This window comes from Scheffersomyces coipomensis, assembly GCF_036884675.1.
Source record: "Scheffersomyces coipomensis strain NRRL Y-17651 chromosome Unknown DFJ63scaffold_1, whole genome shotgun sequence".
NCBI classification, from domain to species: domain Eukaryota; kingdom Fungi; phylum Ascomycota; class Pichiomycetes; order Serinales; family Debaryomycetaceae; genus Scheffersomyces; species Scheffersomyces coipomensis.
The window spans coordinates 143,479-167,065 of record NW_027042892.1 but is presented as its reverse complement, the minus strand read 5'-3'; the positions used below and the strand labels follow the sequence as shown (position 1 = coordinate 167,065).

The 23,587-nt window shown below is 30.4% G+C and overlaps 9 protein-coding genes across 9 annotated transcripts; 6 read left to right on the top strand and 3 right to left on the bottom strand. All coding sequences in view use genetic code 12, as the record gives it.

The window, feature by feature from the left end:
- Positions 1–73: 73 nt before the first annotated feature.
- Positions 74–2,311, bottom strand: DFJ63DRAFT_332465 (uncharacterized protein; the record flags this gene model as incomplete). The annotated part of the gene is made up of 1 exon (XM_064907682.1): positions 74–2,311. The coding sequence occupies one exon, from the start codon at positions 2,309–2,311 to the stop codon at positions 74–76; it is 2,238 nt and encodes a 745-aa protein (XP_064764298.1).
- Positions 2,312–4,843: 2,532 nt separating this feature from the next.
- Positions 4,844–9,046, top strand: DFJ63DRAFT_316165 (ubiquitin-specific protease). The gene has a single exon (XM_064906674.1). It carries the CDS (start codon positions 5,301–5,303, stop codon positions 9,000–9,002), a length of 3,702 nt encoding a protein of 1,233 aa, XP_064764297.1. The 5' UTR covers positions 4,844–5,300; the 3' UTR covers positions 9,003–9,046.
- A 10-nt stretch (positions 9,047–9,056) lies between these two features.
- Positions 9,057–10,186, bottom strand: DFJ63DRAFT_333 (putative pantetheine-phosphate adenylyltransferase). Its single transcript, XM_064907776.1, has one exon. It carries the CDS (start codon positions 10,077–10,079, stop codon positions 9,111–9,113), a length of 969 nt encoding a protein of 322 aa, XP_064764296.1. The 5' UTR covers positions 10,080–10,186; the 3' UTR covers positions 9,057–9,110.
- A 107-nt stretch (positions 10,187–10,293) lies between these two features.
- On the bottom strand, positions 10,294–13,200 carry DFJ63DRAFT_310122 (uncharacterized protein; the record flags this gene model as incomplete). Its single annotated transcript, XM_064905537.1, has 1 exon — positions 10,294–13,200. One exon carries the CDS (start codon positions 13,198–13,200, stop codon positions 10,294–10,296), a length of 2,907 nt encoding a protein of 968 aa, XP_064764295.1.
- Positions 13,201–13,293: 93 nt separating this feature from the next.
- Positions 13,294–15,666, top strand: CWC22 (U2-type spliceosomal complex subunit). The gene has a single exon (XM_064908139.1). The coding sequence runs from the start codon at positions 13,387–13,389 to the stop codon at positions 15,310–15,312; it is 1,926 nt and encodes a 641-aa protein (XP_064764294.1). The 5' UTR covers positions 13,294–13,386; the 3' UTR covers positions 15,313–15,666.
- CYC1 (cytochrome c) lies at positions 15,666–16,656 on the top strand. The gene has a single exon (XM_064908852.1). It carries the CDS (start codon positions 16,020–16,022, stop codon positions 16,350–16,352), a length of 333 nt encoding a protein of 110 aa, XP_064764293.1. The 5' UTR covers positions 15,666–16,019; the 3' UTR covers positions 16,353–16,656.
- On the top strand, positions 16,657–18,237 carry DFJ63DRAFT_337 (uncharacterized protein). The gene has a single exon (XM_064908467.1). It carries the CDS (start codon positions 16,961–16,963, stop codon positions 17,738–17,740), a length of 780 nt encoding a protein of 259 aa, XP_064764292.1. The 5' UTR covers positions 16,657–16,960; the 3' UTR covers positions 17,741–18,237.
- Positions 18,238–20,548, top strand: DFJ63DRAFT_338 (ubiquitin-specific protease). Its single transcript, XM_064908630.1, has one exon. The coding sequence runs from the start codon at positions 18,735–18,737 to the stop codon at positions 20,514–20,516; it is 1,782 nt and encodes a 593-aa protein (XP_064764291.1). The 5' UTR covers positions 18,238–18,734; the 3' UTR covers positions 20,517–20,548.
- Positions 20,549–22,351: 1,803 nt separating this feature from the next.
- DFJ63DRAFT_310117 (Six-hairpin glycosidase-like protein) lies at positions 22,352–23,563 on the top strand (the record flags this gene model as incomplete). Its single annotated transcript, XM_064905536.1, has 1 exon — positions 22,352–23,563. One exon carries the CDS (start codon positions 22,352–22,354, stop codon positions 23,561–23,563), a length of 1,212 nt encoding a protein of 403 aa, XP_064764290.1.
- Between the last annotated feature and the right edge of the window lie 24 nt (positions 23,564–23,587).

Sequence of the window (23,587 nt, the reverse complement as noted above, 5' to 3'; positions counted from 1 at the left end):
AATAATAATAATAAATTGTAAGATTAATAAATAAAAAGAAGTAAAACAAAAATAAAAAAAAATCCGTAATTATTCATGATACTTCATTAAAATCGTATCTAAATGCTTCTAAATCATTGCCTGGTGTAGGCTTTGTAGCTTCAGCTAATGTAGCATTAGTAGTGGTTGACATAAGTGATCCAAAATGATCGATTTCAGGTGATGTGGGTGATTCAGATGAAACTCCAAAAGCTCGTGTGATATTGGTATTCACAGTGTTAATAAATTCATTATTCACTTTATTACTGAAATCTTCAACGATACCTTCATAACCTGTTAAAGTAAATAAATCTTGAATACAAGCATTGGTGATTTTATTAGTTTGAAGTAAAGTCATATACTCAATCTCAGCTCCTTTAACTTGAGTTTCATCATCTGATAAATTCTCATCATCATATTCTTCACTAAATGATGATACTCCATCATCTTCAAACTCATATGATGATGATGATATTTGTGGTGTAGGCAATGAACCCCAGCCGAAACTAGTTTCATCTTCATAGAATCTAATATTGATTAAGGAATATGAAATATCAATACCATTAGTTTTAGAATCTGATTCTTCACCACCTTGATTTATAAGTGGTTGTTTCAAACAATCTAATGAATGACCAATCACAGTTGACCAATGTCTTGAAACTTTATCATATTTACCAATACTAGCAAGAACATCTTTACCAATCATGATAGCTTCTGATAAAAGTCTAATATATTCATCATCAAATTTAACCAATTGTCTTTGATTTAAAGTTGTAACCCCCAAAATCAATGATGAATAAAGTCCCACTGTGATCAATAAGAAATTCTCATTACGATCAGGTTTGGAAGATAAATAAGATTTAATCAAATGAAGGGATAAATAAGATGCTTTAATGGTTAATTTCATGAAATGAATCACCATATCATTGGTATGAGTTAAAGTTGGTGAATTTATAAAATTCATAAATATAGGCCTGCCTAAATTTATAATTCCAAAAAGATAATTTAAATGAAGGAAAACTTTTGAAATATTGGTGAAATCATCAGGATTATCCCAATTTAATTTCAATTGAGGGGATAAATTCAAATACCAATCATTTAAATCTTGACATAATTGATTAAGAACAGGGATTGAAATGGATTCATCATCTCTATAAATTTTTTCAATGATGGATCCATTAATAGATGAGATCAAATATAAATTATATTGAAATTGATCTTGTAAATCATCCACTTTACCATTGATTAAGCGAGGGCCATGATCAACATTGATGGTTAATGGACGACCGAAGGTTATAGAGCAAATTCTATCACAGATGAATATTGATCTCCATATCTTCTTTCTATGTAAACTATAATTCACATTGGCAAATTGGTTATTAGTTTTATTATCATATAATCCAAGTGCTTGACAAATTCTGATTGAAATACCTAAATGAATCCATGATGATCCTTTATTACAACAGGAGATATAATAGAAGTAAGTTAACAAATGATATTCGGCAATCCATAACTTATCATCATGCTTATGAGGATGATTTTGTAAAAGAGTTTCACAAGCTTGTAAATATTGTTGAGGTTGTAATAAATTCAAATGAGTTAATTGATTAGCATCTTTAAATTTGATGAATAATGTACTTATAGCAAACACCATATATTCAAGACATAATAATTTATCTTTAATAAGGGGATCTAAAGTATCATCATTGTTGAAAACGGGTCTGAAAATAGTTTGTTTAAAATATTCCATATCAAAGACATAATAAACATTATTAATATTTTCTTGAAAGATATTGATTAACATATCACAAGTTTCTTCATCTGGAATGGAAATAGATCTTGGATCAGAGATTCCATCTGTAATTAACATTTGTTGTTGTTGTCTTTGTAAAGTTTCTTGACTTGGGATTTTGGAAAATTTAGAAGTACCAACACTTGATGCAAAATAATTTCTACATTCATTTAAGAATGATATAGGTGATGTTTTACCATAAAATCTTAAATCCCCTGATTCAGTCATTAATAATCGTGATCGAGATCCATTTGCATGTTGATGTAAGCTAATGATTGATTTATCATTATGAGTAGGACTTGGAATTGAAGTAGTTGATGATGATGAATAAGTTAATGATGTTAACAAATTTTGATATATAGTTGAAAAGGATGGTTCTTGACGAGGTAATGCAATTGGAGTTGGAGGAGAAGAATTTGATATAGATGATATTGAAGATCTAGATGGATCAAGAGCGGTAGTAGTATAACCAAAATCTGCCAGCAAATTTGAGATATCCATGGTAACCAAGTTTCTCTTGTTAAGACCTGATCTACCTTTTAAAGATCGACCATCAACTTTAAGATACAGACAAGTTAACCCTCTTTTACTACAAAATAAACATGGCTGCAAACCATTACACTAGACACATTGTTAGTAATCATAAAATACTATGAACAGGTTACTGGAATGATATACATACTTTCATTTTACGTCTTTTGCAAATATCGCAAGCCTTGGAAATTTTCTTTCTTTGATTATTGATAGGAGCAGCATTATTTTGCTTTACCTTTGATGATTTAATCGATTTATTTATCATGGTTTAAGGATTAGCGTCAACGTTTGAAATTATACAAAGATTGATTGCACCAAGATCAGTTAAACTTTGACTTTATCGTTTAACTTGACTTCAACCTGAAACCTTAACTTTGATTCATTCTTTTATCGAAGACTAAAGTCACAGATTTACGCTGCTATAAATATAAATAATTATCTCCCCTACTTAGCGTGAAAAAAAAAAAAATTAGTTTGTTTTGTTTGTTTGTGTACCCGGAACCAATTTACAGTTTTTGGTCGGCCCCTCCTCCCCCCACCTACACCCCACAAAAACAAAGAAAAAGACGAAATAAAAATATTTAAAAAAATAAAATTGGTTAATAAAACTGAAAAAGAAATTTCTGTCTGACTTTCTGTCTGTTTCTGGCCATATGTGTAACTTTATGGTATTTTAAAATATCTGATATTATAATTGGGATATCGCATAAATAATTTAATGAGGTTTAAGGTGGAGGATCTGGTAAATATTTATGCGCGGATAAACTATTAATCAATTATGATTGTTAACTTGTCTATCATAAACTAATTATTTCAAGGTTGTTGCAGATATGTCATATTCAAAGCATTTGTTTCTTTCACCAATTTTGTTAGTAGCCTCCATCATTAAAATAAAGATAAAAATAAATATGGTTATGATATTTGGTTAAAGAGGTACGGAAAAGGTTTTGAACGGAAATCGTTGGAAAAAAGGGGACTTAGTTCCAGATTTACGTTTAAAGTATATACTTTTAAACATCGATTTTTCGTAAAATTCATTGACCATTAATATGTTTAAGTTTAGAGGTTATTCATTCACTTTCTCCTTATTATATTTCATATCAATGTATGAAGTATGATTACCATTTCGTATAGTTTTAGTGTCCCGTTCCGATGTAGGTGTCCCACCTTGCGGATGCAGATAGACCTGGGGTAGAAGATGGGGTAGACAACCAAGGATGTGTACTCCGAAAACTCAACAAAATAATTAGGGTTAACAAATAGGTATTCACCATAATAAAAGGTGTAACCGGTACAAAGGAAAGACAGCGTTCAATCTAGATCCAAATATTACTAATTCTAAATAAAAAAGGGACAAAAGCCTCTGACTCAAAAATAACGCAAAGCCAAAAAAGATAAAAGGTTAATCTTTGAAGTTCATGTATCGGGTTTATTGGTTCATATTTGGAAAGTAGCTGTTTCCCACTTGAGGAAAAGGTGGGGTAACCTTCCATTTATGAATATGAGGAGTGTCGGACTAAAACTACCGAACTCCTTGTTATATACAGGTGAGAGGAGACTCATATAATAACTTACCGGGATGGTCAATTCTAAATTATAAATAGGTGGAGAAATTTCGTTGTTAATAATACTTCAGTTCTACTGCCTAATTAATTCTCGTTAGACGTGTCAATTCGTTGATCATATCACCATTGTTAATTTTAGTTACCTAACTGATTATTTGATTTATAATTATTCAAAGTTAAAGTAATATCAAACTTTGAATACACTTTTTGCTTAGTTTAAGTTAACTTAACTTATGTTTAGGGAGGAGGTGGGTGTGTGCTAAGGATATTTTTAAGCTTTTTATTAGAGGAAATCCACCAAACATCCATTCCGCCATATATAACGTTGGGAAAAGGATCGAAACATCCGTACCTCCATTGACCACTCACAAAATCCAGAAATTTCTCTTATTTCTAATTAACTAGCAGCAGCAATACTATTAGCAGTAGGCAACAAATTTCTTAACCAGATTCATTCCATTATCAAATCAGAATCAATCCGATAGTCAATCAATCATAAGTGATCATTAGTGTGATTGTTAACCTAGTTCAATTGGATTCATCGCCTAGTTAGTCTAATTGTATCAGTCATAATCCTAAACCTCTCTTACAAATCGAAGTACGGTTTATCTAATCAAAAGTCAGACCCACGTCTTTGATCATTTGATTTTTTTTAAACAATACATCATTGATTTGTCAATCATCAATCAATTGAACTTGAATCAATCAATCGAATCTAGATACTGGTCGATTCAAACATTCAAATCGGTTATCTTATCTAATCATTCATCGCCATTGATCGATCAGATCGAGTTTTGTTCCCCTTTTTAGAAGTTCAGGTCATCCAAAAATATACAACCTTCTAATCAATCAATCAATCAATCAATCAATCAATCAATCAAACCATGGTTGCTCATACACATAATCCATCAGAGAATCAGGATGATTCCATGGAAATAGATCAACGACCTCCTGCTAAAGATCAAGAAGTGATTGATAATCATACTAATAACAACAACAACAACAATAATAATAATAATAATAGAAAAACAAATGGCAATAATAGTCCCATAGAAGAAATTGTCATCGATGATGGCAATACTAATAATACTAATAACAATGACAATAATAATGATAAATCATTCGATGATGAAATTGATGGAACCACGAAAAGAAGAAGACACACCCCTCATGATGATGTTGAAATTGCAGAAATCGAAGATGAGGATGATGATGAAGATGAAGTGGATATAGAAGATGAAGATGTCGAAGAAGAAGAGGAAGATGAGGATGACGAAGAAGATGATGATTTAGTCATTCTTGATGATGGTCCTTCTCAAATTATAAATTCAAAAACTATCGCCACCTCCATCCCATTGGCCAATGATTTCAAAGCATCGGCTGATAGATTAATGAAACCGATACCTGATTATCCCGTTAAAGATGAAGCTGTTTATGTGTGGAATATCAAAGATTGGTCATCCTTAAAAGATGAAAAGGTTAGATCGCCGGCATTTGAATGTGGTGGATTTACTTGGAATATATTATTATTTCCAAGAGGTAATAATCAAAACAATTCTATTTCACTTTATATGGAACCCCATCCTATTGTTAAAGAAGGTGAAGAAGTTCCTAATGATTGGTATGTTTGTGCTCAATTTGGTCTTGATATGTGGAACCCTTTACATCCTGATTGTCATTTACCAAGTGGTTCTCATCATAGATTTAGTAAATCAGATACGGATTGGGGTTTTAGTTCATTGATTGATCATAAACATTTAACATCTACGTCCAATCGAAGAACAAATCATCATTCACATGCATTATTAGAAAATAATCAATTAAATATCACTGGTTATGTAAAAGTTATAGATGACTCTTCTACAGGTGTTTTATGGCATAATTTTGTCGATTATGATTCCAAAAAGAATGCTGGTTTCGTTGGTTTAAATAATCAAGGGGCAACGTGTTATTTAAATTCTTTATTACAAAGTTACTTCACTACTAAAATTTTTAGAAAATTAGTTTATCAAATTCCAACGATTAATAATTCTTCATCATCAGTATCTTCATCTTCATCAAAATTTTCCCCAACAGTGCCATTATCATTACAAAGAATATTCTATCTTTTATCAACTTCAAATGATCCTATTGGTACTTTAGAATTAACAAAATCATTTGGGTGGGATAGTTCTGATGCATTCACTCAACATGATGTTCAAGAATTAAATCGTATTTTAATGGATAGATTAGAAACTGCCATGAAAGGATCTGAGATTGAAGGAAAATTAAATGATATCTTTGTTGGGAAAATGAAATCTTATATTAAATGTGTTAATGTATCATACGAATCTTCCAGGGTAGAAGATTTTTGGGATATTCAATTAAACGTTAGAGGATTTAAAAATTTACAAGAATCATTTAAAAATTATATTGAAATTGAAATGTTAGATGGTGAAAATAAATATCAAGCCGGTGATGATTATGGTTATCAAGATGCTAAGAAAGGGGTTGTATTCGAATCATTCCCACCTGTGTTACATTTACAATTGAAGAGATTTGAATATGATTTTATGGTTGATGATTTGGTTAAAATTGATGATCTTTATGAATTCCCTGATAAAATTGATTTAAAACCATTCTTAGATGAAGATTTACCTCAAGAATTCAAAGATCAAAATTGGACTTATAAATTACATGGTGTTTTAGTTCATCAAGGTAGTATTTCAAATGGTCATTATTATGCCATGATTAAACCAAATGCTAATGATGATGTTTGGTTAAGATTTGATGATGATAAAGTTTGGAAAGCAACTAAGACTCAAGTTTTTAATGAAAACTTTGGTGCAAATGAACTTGCACAAGAAGATTTCCTAAAATTAACTAGAATTGAACAACAAGAGAATTTATTGAGAAGAGTTACTTCAGCCTATATGTTGGTATACTACCGTGAATCTGATTTACCGGAGATCTTACCAGATAGTGATAACATGATGCTTGACGCTATTCCAGATCACATTCCTAAACAAATCAAAGATGAAATTGAAGAACGTGAAAGATTAGAACGTGTAAAACAAGAAGCTTTATATTTCACTAATACTAAATTTATTACTACCAGTACTATCAATAATCATATTGGATTTGATTTATGTTTAGATCCCACTCTTCCTAAATTCTATGACGAGTCTCTTTCTGGTAGTTTATGTGATCCAGTTACCTTTAAAGTCAAAAAGGATGATCCGTATTATTTATTATATACTATGATTGGAAAACATTTGAAATACTTTGATGAGAATGATGACGAAATTATTAAAGATGATAAGGAATTACCATTTAGATTAGTCATTGTTTGTCATAGAAATAATCATACTAATAGGGTTGATTCTGAAGTTGTGGAAGAAAATCGTGATGGTACTATAAATTCAGCTTATTTCAAGTCATTTAATAGAAAATTTGATGAATTCTTATTCTATCTTGAAGAAGTTAATAAAGATATTAATAATATCAATACAGCTACCAAATCAAGTGAAATTATTGATCCTAAAGATTTCAAATTTGACCAAGTATTTGCCAAGATTAATAATATTGGTCAAGAAGTCTACCCTGATTTTAAATTCCATCCTATTTATGAGCATTCTAATCATATCATAATCTTTATTAAATACTTTGATCCAATTTCTCAAGAGATTAGAGCTTTATCCCATATAGTTATCTCGAAGGATACGGTTATTTCAAAGATTATTAAACCAATTAATCAACTTTTAAACTTTGATGAAAATACCATTTTACAGTTGTATGAAGAATTATCTCCAGCTAAGATTGAAAAAATTGATACTTCATTAACTTTTGAAAAACATGAATTAAGTAATGGAGATATTATTTCAGTTCAAGTTGCAAATGCAGCTGAATTAGCAGGTGATAAGAAATTTAAAGACCTTAAAGAATATTATAAATTTATGTTGACTAGAATTCATATACAAGTGAAACCATTCAAAGCTGAAATCGACGAAGAAGATAGTGATTTTGTGGTGGAAGAAAATAAGAATGGTAATGGTAGTGCAAACGGCGTTGATGATTTCAAAGATATTGATGAACCTAAGGATGTTGAAATAGTAGATGATATTTCTACTTTGAAACAAATTGAAACAGCTAAGAGGATAAGTAAATCATTCGATTTCTGGATATCAACCTTATATACTTATCAAGAGTTGGCTGAAGAAATTGCTTCTAAGTTAGGACCAAATGTTGATCCAACTTATTTAAGAATATTCGTTCTTAACAATCAAGGTCTGAGATATCCCTTAAAGTCTTCTCATCATTTATCAACATTTTTACCTAAAACTGTTCCTGTTAATCAAATCATTTCCTTTGAATATGAACTCTTAAATATCAAATTACGCGATTATGAAAATTTAAGATCAATTAAGATTCATTGGTTAACCAGTCTTTTACAATATCAATTATTTGAATTATTAGTTCCTAAGAATGGATCAGTACGTGATTTAATGAGTAAATTATTAAATAAAGTGAGTACTCCTGCTAAAGATTACAAACATATATTAGTATGGTCAGGTAATAATCATTCATATAATGATTTGATTAAGTTTGATAAACCAATTGAAGAATTACAAGATGGAATTGATCTTTATGCTGGTGTTTTCCCATCCGAAGTTGAAGTTTTATCAAGCCATGATGTTATCAAACGATATACGGAAGAGACAGTTGATGTTGATGAATTTGATAATGACTTTATAAAAGAGGAATTCTTATTATCAAGAAAATTAAGTAAAAGTCTTAATATAATGACAGCATTCCACTTTTATAAGAATAGTTCTTATCATCATGGTATTCCTTTCTTGTTAGCAGTTTTCCCAGAAGAAAAATTTGGTGAAACAAAGGAAAGGTTAAGAAAGAAATTGGGTTTGGGTATTCAAGCATTTGAAAAGATCAGATTTGCTTTAGCTGATAATCAAGATAAAGGTGCGTACATAGACAATGATGATATGAATCTTTTTGATGAAATTGGTAAAGCACCATTAACCTTGGCATTAGATCACCCTGATAGATCATCTCGTCGTCAAGGTCAATTTGATAAGGGTATTTCAATCAAGTGAAATATGTTCATAGTTTGCTCTCCTATAATAAAAAATTAACGCCATTCATTCTATATATTCCTATATGTATATCCTGTGAAGTATACAGTTTTTACTACTATAATATATTTATTCTTCCTTTTTATCATCAACTTTGATTCTCTTAACACTGTCATGTTGAACTCCATTAGTTTCGTTATGATTAAACTGTCTTTTACTTCGATTCGATTCGAACTCTCTAATATCTGTTGAACTTAATTTACCTTTCCAATTATTTGATTTATCACCACCTTCACCCCCAATAACATCTATCGCTATCACTTTCAAGGCACTGAATCCTTGTTCTTTTCTGTAGTTATTCACATACTCACCACCACTAGCAGTTTCACGACTTAGAACTAAACCATCAATATCACTAACAAAACCAGTTGGACCACAAACATCTGTTATTTGGTAGATATCAATAGAAATATACGGATCTACATTAATCAAATCTATGAATTTCAATACCGCCGATTGTCTTGTCTCGAATGATTCTATTTGATCATGAAACTTCTTCTTGACTAATAATTGTTCACCTGTAATACCGATAATTAATTTCTTTTTTGTAAGGAATATTGCCATTGATAATAGAATTTTATGCCCATCATGTAAATGATCAAAAGTTCCACCAACAGCAACTGTATCAAATTCTTGACCTTTAAACAGTTCTGTTTCAATCTCAGCCTTAAATGATTCATTTGGTTGTTCAGATTTGATAGTAATCACGTTAAACTCTGATCTTAAGTCATCCAAAGAGTCTTGCTCCCAAGTAAATACAATACCCCAATTGCTCACAACGGTAGCATCAATGGGTCTATTGAATATGATATCGATGTCGAATTTGTAAGTGGATTGATTTCTCGATGCCGTAGCTGCTTCTCTCGCTATACTATAGTATTTTGATAAGATATAATTTAGATGGAGTGAATCTTCAATGTATTGCTCAATGTATATTATAACTCCTGAAAACCCAGGATTAGACTCAATAACATGCTTGACTAATTGCTTGTAATCATATTTAATTGGATTCTGGATATATATCGCTGGTGAAGACATCTCTTATTGGTTTAAAAGACACTGTGTTTTTAGAAAGTTTTGCCTAATTATGGTTATACATTTTACTTTGAGAGTGCCAGAGACTTTCTTTTATGCAGTACACTTTATTTTTTGCATCTTTTCTTCTTTGATTTGCAAATTATGATAAATATTTATATACAACGTTATTCTATTTACAATAGTATTTCTTATATACAAGAGATAGTTCGTTAATCTAAATGGATAAATATATCCTTTCAATGAATGGTCTTAAGTTTTCATTTTCCTTTCTTGATTTGATTTTAAGTAAATTCTTCAAGTTTCTGATTAATGATTTATCCTTTTCAGATAAACTTTCCTCTGATTCATCTTTAAGTTTAGTATAAACTAAGTTAATGGATTTACAAATGGCCGAAGATGATAATTCTTTGCCTTCAATCTTTCTTAATTCGGTAGGTCTATAGAAAAGTATACCTGATTTAATGATTTGTTTGTGGGTCTGTAAGTCATTTTCATCAATTTCTAACCATTCATTTTCATAAATTCTAGAAATGATTTTATTATAAGATTCAATATCACTTGAGAATAAAACTTGATCAATAAAATTTTTCTCTTCGTTTCTCAATACTAATAATGAAGTCATGAAAGAATCTAAAGATGATAAATAAGTTTGTAATTGATCTGCAGTGATAGACTTTTTAGATACTTGATTGTTTTCTTTCTGTAACACTAAAGTATTGTAGTTATAATCACTGAAATAAAAGAGATCCTTCACAAACGAAGCAAACATAGCATCAACCGTCTTATTTCTGATCTTTAACCCTTGCTTGATATTGGTGTGTTTTGATACTAACATACCAAAAATCTCGGTAATCAATGCAGTAGAATTTTTACCTCCATTTCTAACATTTTCATTCAATTTAAAAATGAAATTTTCAACTGAAATGATATCCACTACATCTTCAAGATATTTAACTTCAAATTGTTTGACATGAGTTAAGGCTTTAACTTCCTCAATCTCTTCAGGACTTTGAACAAATTTAGGTAAATAAATCGCATCTAAACTTGGTTGTAATCTTCCATTAATCTTTGGAATATGAATTCCACCCCATTTGGATAATATGTATAAGATAGATGTATGGAATTGTTCATATCTTCCTAAATATATCAACGCATCAATCATACGATGAAGTAAGAACTTATTAACTCCAATTTTTTCTCTATTAATAATATCCTTTTGTCTTTCAGTCAATCTACTACCGAATTTACCACGAGATGTTTTAAACAGATCATCTAATGCTAAAAGTCTTTGTTCGGAAGAAGTTGAACGAGCGAAATCAACTAATGGTTTCTTAAAGTTACTAAATGTTGCTTTGGTCTTATTCTTGGATGAAAGTGGAGGTGGGAATATAACTAATGGGTTGACTTCTGATTGTTCGGGGTATTTAGGACATACCTTCTCAGGTAAGATGGTATCAATCTCAATATCAGCTTTGGTATATGATTCTATAGCTTTAGAAACTCTATTATCAGTAATTGATTTAATTGAATTAGATGCTTGGATAATACCATCTTTTATTTCTGTATGGTTTGTCTTATAGGCAAATTCTAAAATGGAGTTTATTTCTTTACACCATAATTTCAAATAGGTTAAACCTTGTTCAACATATCTATAATGAGATCCAACGGTTGATTTCACCCCAGTTCCACTTTTATTAATGAAAGCACCTGTGAAAACTGACGCGAATGCTGGTTCAATATCAATAAGGATTCTATTTCTGACTTTTCTATAATCTTCTAATAATTCAGGATTTTGTAAAACTTCTTCTTTAGTAGGTGGTGGAGGTGGAGTTGCTTCTGTTATTACTTTTTGAAGGATACTTTCTGAAGTTTCAATTTGTCTAGCTTGGATATCTAATAATTTGATTTCCTTTTCATTAGCTGATAATTCATTTGAATTCATGATTTGGTCAGCTTTATATAATGAATAACGATTTATTCCATCAATGAAAATGGTAAAAGTTTGACAATCAGGGATTAAATTAGGTAAATCAGATTTTGGATCAGGAACCAATCTATCAAAGAAATCCCATGCTAATTTTTGATCATCATTATAATTTTTCACTAAGAAATTCAATAATGCATTAAAATGATTAATCGTTGTTTTATTCTTTTGTAAATCAAACTTCCGTTTAGAATTAACTACTCCATCAAATGCTTTATGACTTTGCTCTCTATATTTATCAAAGATCGATATCATATCTTCACTTATCCCATTAGTAACTTCTCCCCATGCATGGTTTTTAGCTAATCCATCGAATAAGATAATATAACTTTGAGCATTTGGCTTTACTCCCCATTTACTTCTATCATGGAAGTTCTTAACTGCTGCTTTCACATCACCTTTATCAAATAACCATTTACAAATAGTATTCATTCCAACTACTGCTGCTTCTTTATCGACCATTTTTAATAATCGTAATGCTCTTTCAGGATCTTTATCCCATTCTAATAATTGTATAACATTACTAGTGACGAAATAGGAATCTTTAATTTGAAATGAGTTTGTTCCTAATAAAGCATATAAAAGATTTCTATCCACTCCAGTATTAATGAATTTTTTAACTCTATAAATATTTTCAAATATGATTTTTGAAATAGGGTTGGATGGTTTTAAATCATGAGATTTTAATTTAAAGATTTCTAATACAGTTCCATCAGGATTTAAGAAAGTAGCTCCATCGAATTGATTCTTTAATTTCATCAAAGCATATTTCAATTTAGCTTCAGAACCTGATTTTGTAGTAGGATCAAATCTCATTGATCTATTCTTTCTCTTCATTGGCGTGGATGGGATATCACCTGTTTCAATGAAATAATCCAATTTAGATCTAAGACCTCTTGGGAGTGCCAGATCTTCATCTCCATTCTCATTTTGTCTGTTGTTATATGGAGTCTTTGAGGATGTATATGACTTAGGTTTTCTATCTTTAGAATAATCTTTACTCTTGTAAGATTTAGTAAACTTGTCAGGTTTAGTGAACTTTTCATATGTCGTAAACTTCTCCGCCTTGAATGCTGAGAACGCTATTCCTCGTACTTGTCCGAGGATAGGAACACTCACCGTCCGTATTCTAATCATCTCCACTATAGTAACACCTTATGAATAGTTATATCTACTGACTGCTGCTAAAATTTTTCAGATTGAGTTTATTTTTTTAGAGTGTGTACAAAAAGCGATGCTGCATTTTTTTTGGTTTATAGAAAATGTCATGATACTTTTAAGACGTAATAGTTATTTGAAGTCAAACAACCAAGTGATGACAAGATGAAAAGGGATAAGGACGAGGATAGTAATGCTGGGGTATCAGGATCATCGTCACATCATAACAATGGGAATGGACATGATATAGTGAATGAAGAAAGTGATCAACAACCAAATGAATCGATTCAAAAAGCCCATTGGAAGAAGACCAAACATAGATTACAATACTTGATAGGGACAAAATTGACCAATACCACAATTCCAGAAGTCTCCCTTGACTTATTCAAGATCAATCTTATACGATATCAAGGATTATTAGTTCGAATCATTATGAATCAACAATTACGAAACATTAGTTCTACAGCGATATTATCAAGTTTAGTATCGATTTTAAATTCAAAGATTCCCGATATTGGAGAATTGTTAATCAATCGATTGATCTTACAATTCCGAAAGAATGTCGATGTTCGAAAGAAGAATTATTCCTTCATACGATATTCATCATTATTCATCTGTCATTTAGTTAATCAAAGAGTGGTTAATGAAATCCTTGTATTACAGATTATTCAAAAGTTATTCGAAACGATTCAAGGAGAAAGCATAGATATCATAGTGCGGATACTATGTGTTACCGGTCAATATCTTACCAAGAATTCTAATATGGCGATTAATCTGATATTTCAAAATTTAATGAAAGTTTTAAATGAGCAATCAAATTATGATTTAAAAGATAGAAGTATTAAACAGATTGAAATGATCTTACAGATTAGGAAGAACAAGTTTAATGATTATCCTATTGTTGTTGAAGAGTTGGATTTGGTGGAGGATGAAGATAAGGAAACCCATGCGATTTTATTCGATAGTGTACTTCATAGTAAGAGTGAATTAAATGTATTTCACTATGATGAAGATTATGATGTTAATGAGAAAGTGTATTATGACATAGCAAAGGAGATCCTAGGCGATGATGATGAAGAGGAGGAGGAAGAGGAAGTAAAACAACAACAACAACCAGAAGAAGAATCAAAACCTAAAGAAATCATTAAAGATATGACAGAATCTGAATTACTTGAATATCAAAAAAAAGTATATCTAACTATCAAATCATCATTATCAGCCGATGAAGCGGTTCATAAACTTCTTAAATTGAATCTTAAAACCGCTAAACTTGATAATGATGAGATTATAATTGATATGATTATCAAATGTTGTGCTCAAGAAAAGACGTATTCGAAATTTTATGGATTAATAGGTATAAAATTATGTTTAATCGGTAAACGAGAAAAGAAATTCCAAACTTTATTAATCAAATTATTTAAATTTTATTATTGTGATATTGAAAAATTTGAAACTAATGGATTAAGAAATCTTGGTAAATTCTTTGGGAGTTTATTTGCGTCTGATAAAATCCCGATTGAACAAAGTTGGAATGATATAAGATTGACTGAAAATGATACGAATTCTGCTAGTAGAATATTATTAAAATTTATATTTCAAGAGATGATTGAAGAATTGGGGATTGATGAAGTTAAAGATCGATTAATTTATGATGATTATATTAAACCATATATCAATGGTATATTCCCAGTGATGAATGTGGATGAAAGAGATGGAGAAGATATTCGATTTTCAATTAATTATTTCACTGCTATTGGATTGGGAGTATTGACGGAAGAGATGAGATCAGTTTTGAATGATTTACCCGCTGCTCCAACTAGAGGTAGAAGTAGATCAAGAAGTTCGAGTTATTCTCGAAGTGGAAGCGGTAGCGGTAGTGGTAGTGATAGTCGAAGTAGAAGTTATTCACGTAGTGTATCCTATTCTAGGTCACCTAGTCGTGATTCACAATCAAGATCAAGATCAAGATCAAGAAGTGGATCATATTCTCGATCACCAAGTCGTACCCCATCTCGAAGTCCGATGAGGAAACGTGGAGAAGAAGAATCCAAGGGGATTGAAAATGAAAATAGTAAACGACGTAAGTATTGATCGTTATTAGTTGATTATATTAATTAGTTAATTAAGTAAGATTATAGTATATAAAGTCGGGGTTTGAAAGAAGAAAAGAGAGTAATATATGTATATATATAAGAAAATAATATATAGCGGACATATCGACAAAAGTTGATATAATTAAATCACAAAAGTAAAATAACGACTCATTTTCATTTTTTTATCATTAGCCATCATCAACAACAATATAACTATAATCATCATCATCAATTGATGATTGATGATCAGAGGTTAATTAAAAGTAAGAGAGATGAGTTTTTCAGTGCGGAATTTTACGGACAACACCATTTCATATTTTAATTAACCCATTTTACACTAGAAGTGATGGATGATATGATGTATAATAGTATGAGATCACTTAGTACTAATAGTAACCATCAAGTATAACATACCTATGAAACTAATTAAACCATTACAATTATAATAGATGAGCAACGGTTAATATTAAATAATTAACTCATCCATCATCATGTCCTGCACATACCAAGACAGCCAATAAAATCAAAGTTGTTAGTAAAATTACCGGAACAATCCCACACAAAGCACAAAGGGACGACCAAAAAAAATTTCAAACTATAAATACTGATCAACATCTTTCTTGTAATTATTTCTTGTATTTACCCTATTTACTTAATTAAATAATAACTAATTAATTATTCTTAATTAACTTATAACTTCATACAATGCCAGCTCCATTTGAAAAAGGTTCCGAAAAGAAAGGTGCTACCTTATTTAAAACTAGATGTTTACAATGTCACACTGTTGAAGAAGGTGGTCCTCATAAAGTTGGTCCAAATTTACATGGTGTTTTCGGTAGAAAATCAGGTAATGCTGTTGGATTCTCATATACTGATGCCAATAAAAAGAAAGGAGTTGTTTGGTCTGAACAAACCATGTCTGATTATTTAGAAAATCCAAAAAAATATATCCCAGGTACTAAAATGGCTTTTGGTGGTTTAAAGAAACCAAAGGATAGAAATGATTTAGTTACTTACTTAGCTTCTGCTACTAAATAAGTTTGATCAAAATCAAATCAGCTCATTGTGCATGTATTTGACTTGGACTAAATGACTTTATTCCTTCATTATAATCAAACTATTCCTATCATAAGGTTGGGGTTTATTAGATCTAATTCAATACAACAAAAAAGAAATAGAATTTTTATGTTTCAACTTATAACTTTCCCCCTTTTTTACTTCCCCTTTCAAACAACTCAATTAGAACAATTCGCCTTTGTTCAATTGAGATTAATCTGTACATAATGTTTTACTTTTGCCTTTATTATTAACCATTGTGTTTTTATGAACCTAAAACTATATTTTATTTATAATATACATGAAGAACTTTATAAATTGGAATTATCTGATTTATATACTTTTAAAAATTAATTTTATTAATCAATTGTGTAGATATAACCCATGTAAGGCCATTCCACTCCATTACACTCAGCCATCCATTCAGCCATCTCATCAAAATTTATGAAATTTAATATTCGATTCCTGTATATAACAGAAAGACGCGGCATGGATGTTTTGTCCGATCAGATCAACGTTAAAAGGTGGAAAAAAAAATTACATGAACAATTCGTATAAATAAGAATATAACTACAACTAAATCAATCAAGATGGAAAATATGCAAATACCAGTAGAGGTTGATCCTACTGAAGATACAGAATGGAATGATATTTTAAGAAGTCATGGGATCATACCGGAAAAACCACCATCACCGACGGCCCAATTAGAAGAAGCATTGGAAGAAGCTATTAAAAGACAACATGATAATCGATTAGAAGATAAAGATTTAGATGAATTAGATGAATTGGATGATCTTGAAGATGAGGATTTTCTTAATAGTTATAAACAAAAGAGAATGGCGGAGATGAAATCTTTAAATGCTCAAAAACAATTCGGATCAGTGTTACCGATTAATAAACAAGAATATGAAACAGAAATTACAAAAGCATCAATGGATTCATATGTATTGGTTCATTTAACTTTATCATCGAATATTCAAAGTCGATTATTATCGTCTATTTTCCAAACTTTAGCGTTTAAATTCTCCGAAATTAAATTTTGTGAAATCCCCGCTAATAGATGTATTGAAAATTATCCCGAAGTCAATTGTCCAACATTAATCATCTATTATAAAACGAATGTGGTTAAGCAATATATAACGTTGACGGAATTAGGAGGGAATGCGACGAAGATAGATGATATTGAAAGAGTATTGGTTCAAAATGGGGCAGTAAAGAATAATGATAAAAGATTAATTATCAATAATGAAGATGAATATGAATCAGAATTAAGAAAGACAAGATTTGTGAAGAAATCATTAAGAGGAAGTAATAGACTTGGAGATGATGATGATGAATATGATGATGATGATGATGAGTTTTATGATTGAGCCCCTGTTCAAAAAGTATTTATAGATTAATATAAAATGACATTAAATGTGGTTAATAATACTTTGTAAATTTAGTAAGGTTGCGAAAAAAAAGCTGATGGTGTGAGTTATTTGTTTGTTTGCCACCTCCCCTCCCTCCCTCCATCTCCCTAAACATTAAATAATTAATGAGGTAAAATTACCGAGAGTGCTCGCTAAATTTAATGAGAAATTGTCACTAATTTTTAGTGATGACTTCTTTGACAGCAATTTCCCTCCCCCTGAGACAACACTCACTCAGAAAAAAAAAAGAAAAGTGAGAAAGTCACAAATTTACAGCAACCTGAAAAATATTTAAATTTCCATCCATCATCCATCAATCATCCATCATCATCACTACAACCACTATTGTTAGACAACCCCAAGTTCAACCATAGGTAGATAGATAGATAGATAGATAGATAGATAGTTGTCATTCACTTTATAAGATACTCTTATAAGATCATACTACCAAGCATCAAAACTATACTATAATTATACCATCTATCTTTAAATTAGTGATCTCTGTCTCTGTCTATCTTTACAATCACACTACTGATTTTTTTTATCAGGAACTCACTGTCTGTCAAACTACGAAAAAAAAATATACTGAACCAAAATAAAAGAAAGAAAGAAAGCCTACTTTGAATATTTTTCAAACCCATTATAATCAGGATATTGCAACTGTTTTACTTAAAACAGATATTTCATCCTTTTATACCCCTTTCATTGCATCTCATTCATCTTTACCTCATATCAAATCCATTTTATTCGTCATTATTCATCTTTATTCCCCCTTCCCGCCATTGTTTTCCACTGTTTAATACCTAATTTTGCATTTATCATCACATAATCTTCATACCTATCATATAATCTTTCCTATCTTTCATACCATCCTTATTAATATTATCTTGTTGATCGATCACATTCCTCATATACCCAGCACATATCCTTTATAGAAATCATTTCCCCTATCATGTCATCATCTCGAAAGACGATTCCTGGTGCTCTACCTACACCTCCGATCACTGATTTTAAAAATGGATCAAATGGTAATACTCATACAAATGGTGATCATATCATCAATCATAATCATGGAAATCATTCCACTTATCATTCTCATAACACTAATGATCATAAATTCATCGCATCTTTCAATAATTATAGTGTCATACCTTCATGTACTCATTTAAATTCAGTATTAGAAACTAAAGCAAAGGAAACTCTTTTAATAACTTATAAACAAGCAGTTACATTATCTAAACCTATTCAAGATTCAAATTCATATTTCACCAAGAAAGATGGATCAAAAATATCTAATGCCCAATTAATTAATAAACGAATTCAAGCTTTAAAATGTTCAGATTGTTTAAATCATAATTTTCAAAATTCTTTTATGTGTTTACAATGTCCTCATGTTGGATGTTGTTTTAATAATCAATCTCAATTTCAAATTCATAATCATAATCATGCATATTCTCATTATAAATTAAGTTCTCATACTTTTGCTATTGATTCTTGTAATGGATTATTATATTGTTTCCAATGTGGGAATTATATAAATCATCCTCAATTAGATAAAATTAGAAAAGATATTTATTTGAATAAAGTAGAAGAAGAAAGTGAAGAAGAAGAAGAAGAAGATGATGATGATGAAGAGTTGGATAGTGATGATAATAATGATAATTATAATGCTCCCAATACTATGGCTATTACTGGTTTAAAAGGATTTGTAAATTTAGGAGCAACTTGTTTTATGAGTTCAATTTTACAAACTTTTATTCATAATCCAATCTTAAAATATCAATTTTTTAATAATGATTTACATTATTTTAATTGTGAAAAGAGACATTATGTAAATCCGGATGAAGATATAATGATTGATGAAAATAATGCATGTATAACTTGTAGTATTGATAATATATTTCAATTATTTTATACATCAAGCTCAAATGAAGGTTATGGTATGACTAATTTATTAGCTACAGCATGGTATAAAAATAAATCATTAGCAGGATTTCAAGAACAAGATGCTCATGAATTTTGGCAATTTATATTAAATGAATTTCATTCTGATTATGAACGAGTTTTAAAGAATTCAATGGAATCAGATCAGATAGATGATAGTGGACCTTTACAATTAAATCATGATAATTGTCATTGTGTTACTCATTCTACATTTTCAGGTGAATTACAAAGTTCAATTAAATGTTTATCATGTGAGACTATCACTACTACTATTGATCCCATGGTTGATTTATCCTTAGAAATTAATCATTTAAAGAATTCAATTCATTCACAACAAGAAATTGATCTTTATGATTGTTTAGATTTATTTACAACTGAAGAAAAATTAGATGTTAAATATAGTTGTCGATCATGTGGTGATAAAACTCGAGCTATAAAATCATTAAAATTAAGAACCTTACCTCCAATCTTATCAATTCAATTAAAACGATTTAAACATAATTCATCAAATGATACATCATCAAAAATTGAAGATTCAGTTCAAATTCCCTTATATTTAAATATGAATAAATATTGTGTGTCACAAAATGAAAATGAAGATAAATTTTATGAATTATTTGCCTTAGTGTGTCATATTGGATCCGTTAATACAGGTCATTATATTGTGTTGATTAAAAATAGACAAGGAGAATGGTTTAAATTTGATGATAGTATTATATCAATGATAAGTCCTGAAGAAGTTAAAAATACCAATGCATATTTATTATTTTATATAACTCGTAAAATTTAGTACTAAATAGCAGTATATATAAAATAATATAAAAAAACTTAATAATAATTTAGAGAATGTATAAGCCTCAGTATTATTAACACATACCGAAAGGAAGTTATCGAATCGAATCAAAAAGGAAAAGGGGGAGTCCATCAAAACTGTGAACTTTTCAGAGGGACAAACCTTTTGAAATCAATTTACCTAATTAAGAAATCGTTCATGCAAACATCTGTCAAAATCTGGCGTCTTCTGTCGACCGTCCTGATTCTGATCACTATAGCGATGAGAGATAATTACAACTGGTTGAAATTACCTAATTTAGATATATTAGATTTGTGATAGATCGCGAAATTTAAGTAGTTGATGAGGTTGTTATGGGGGGTAAGATCACAAAACAGATAGAGAAGGAGGGGGGGGAGGGACAGGAGTTATTAAAATGGTAGATTTGGCTATGTTAGGGTCGTGGTCATATTCATTCATTCATTCATTCATTCATGCCGGTAATAATGGAGAGTTGGGTATGTGGTAGACAGGTGATGATAGAGATATTTACAATCGGTAAATAAACCAGGTTATACGAGAACAAAGTGTGTATAACAGAAATGCGGTACTTCTGAACAAAGGTTGAAAATAAATGATTGGTTTAAACTATAAAAATATACGAGGTTTACCTAAATGTTATTCATCCCTTTTTCCACATTAATGAGGACACGATCATCATTGTATATAAGGGTTCACATCAGTGTTTGATTCGTTGATAAAGCTTGTAAGACCGATGATGATAGCATTTTTACCAATCTAGAATGAAATTTTCACTATTCAGATTTGAAATCGGTTAATTTTAGACGTGTTCATTAGAGTTAGCTTAGAGTTGGTATAAGTATTATTTGGTTGTATAGTAGTTCTGTCTGATCTTATCATCACAATTTCCTAATTGGGAATATTAATTAGAAAAAAAGAAATTTTTTGTGTGTCTGAATTTGCATTTTTAGCTTGATTTGGCCGTTTTATATAGGCCACTTTTTATAACAATTCTAGAATTTAAAGGTAAAGAACAAATCCACCTCCTTCATTGGCAGATCAAATCATGCATATGAACTAAATCAACTATAGTTTCTTGGAAGAAATATATTTTTCATAATGAAACGGAGATGAATTCCACTTCACTCCTTCCTTCAATATATTATTGACCCACGATTACCTTTTAGTCAAATCCCAAACCGATCGGTATCCCCAGTAATGTGTATTTGTGACCAAAGTCTTTGTGATGTGTATCTATTTCATCACATAGTACTTACCCATACACACAAGGTTGTTGTTGATTTCTGCACCCTGAAATTATTTTATTTCATACATTTTATTTTTTTAATATACGACTTTGTAAAACGTATAGATTTCATATCTATCAGTCAGTTGACGGTACTTGACTACTGTTTATTCATATGGCATTTAGCAACAACACATTCTATATAATTTAATCATACTTTTAAATGAAGCCTCGTCGAAATACACAATTGGGAATGTTTAATTTAATTTATATATATTATCCATGTATCCCCCTAAACTGGATCTTGTATTTTAACTTATTTGATCCCCTTCTTATTTCTCTTTTTTATATAATTCGTTCCTTTCCTTCTTTACTTGTCAGTTTCATTACTAGTCACAATTGGTTAACTTCTGCCAAAAAGAATAAAACTATCATAATTAAATCAGTTAGCGTCCATTCCTTGTATTATTCCCCTATTTACTTTTACATTCCTTTTTTTTTGTACTACCATATTATCATTTTTTCACATCTATTATCTATCATAAAAATACCCCTAAAAAATCATCATAGCTAACTGTATTCAATTATGTTATTTTCAAGACTCTTACTTTCCTTAAGTCCTTTGATTGCTTTAAGTTCTTCTCAACCTATTGGTAAAAGAGATGGTACTATAACTTCTGAATCAGCTTATAGTTCCGCTTTAGGTACAACTTGGTCAAATTTCTGGAATCCTGCACAGAATGCATGGAATCTTAATGATCAAATATGTCCTGGTTATGGTTATTCATCTCCAGTAGTTTGGAATGTAGCTGTTGCATCTAAAGTTATTATTGATTCAGGTAATGCTCAACAAATTCAATTGGTGGTAAATGACATTTTACAATATCAAAATTCTGCCGGTTATTTCTCTGCTACTACCGCTAGAGATGATGATGTTTATCTTGATGATGATTCTCAAGTCATGTGGGTTTTAATTGGTGCTTATCAAGCTCTTGGTAATCAAGCCTATTTAACTGCTGCTCAAACTTTAATGAATAATATCATGAGTCAATGGAATCCAACCGTGGGTGGAGTTAATGAACATGTCAATGCTGATTATGTGGCATCAATCTCAACTTTAGAAGCAGCATTAGCAGCTGTTAAATTATATGAAGTTAGTCCAAATCAAGATTTAGTCACATTTGCTGAAAATTGTATCACTTGGATTTCTAAAACTTTACAAGATCCCAATGATCATTTAATTTATGATGGTATAGCTCCATCTACAGGTCAAATTAATGATGGGAAATTAACTTATACGGTGGGTGTGATGATTTCAACTTTAGCTTATTTAAATAAAATCACCGGTCAATCCAGTTATATAGATCAAGCTATTGTTTTAGGTAATGCTGCTACCAATGCTCAAGGTGCTTTCTATACTCCACAGGGATTTTGGAATAATGAATTACAATATGTTGAATTTTTATTTGCTGGTTTTGCTGATTTATTAAATATCGGTACCGCTACCACTTCAACTCAACAAGCTGCTTTTTCATCTTATACTACAGAAGTTTATCAACAAGCTACTTATCTTTTCAATTTCTTCCAAGTTGGAACAAGTGGAGCTTATGTTGATGATGTTTTTACCGCAAGTCAAGATATCTTTACTAAATATACTACTGCTTTCCCTAACAGTGGAACTTTTGCAACTGATGCAAGTAATTTCTGTGGTGGCACACTCGGTGGTACAGTTCAAACTTCATTACTTACTCAAGCATCTGCTACTGAAATATTCTATCAACTTTCAAGAATCACCTAGTGTGACTTGGAAGTTTTGAATCAT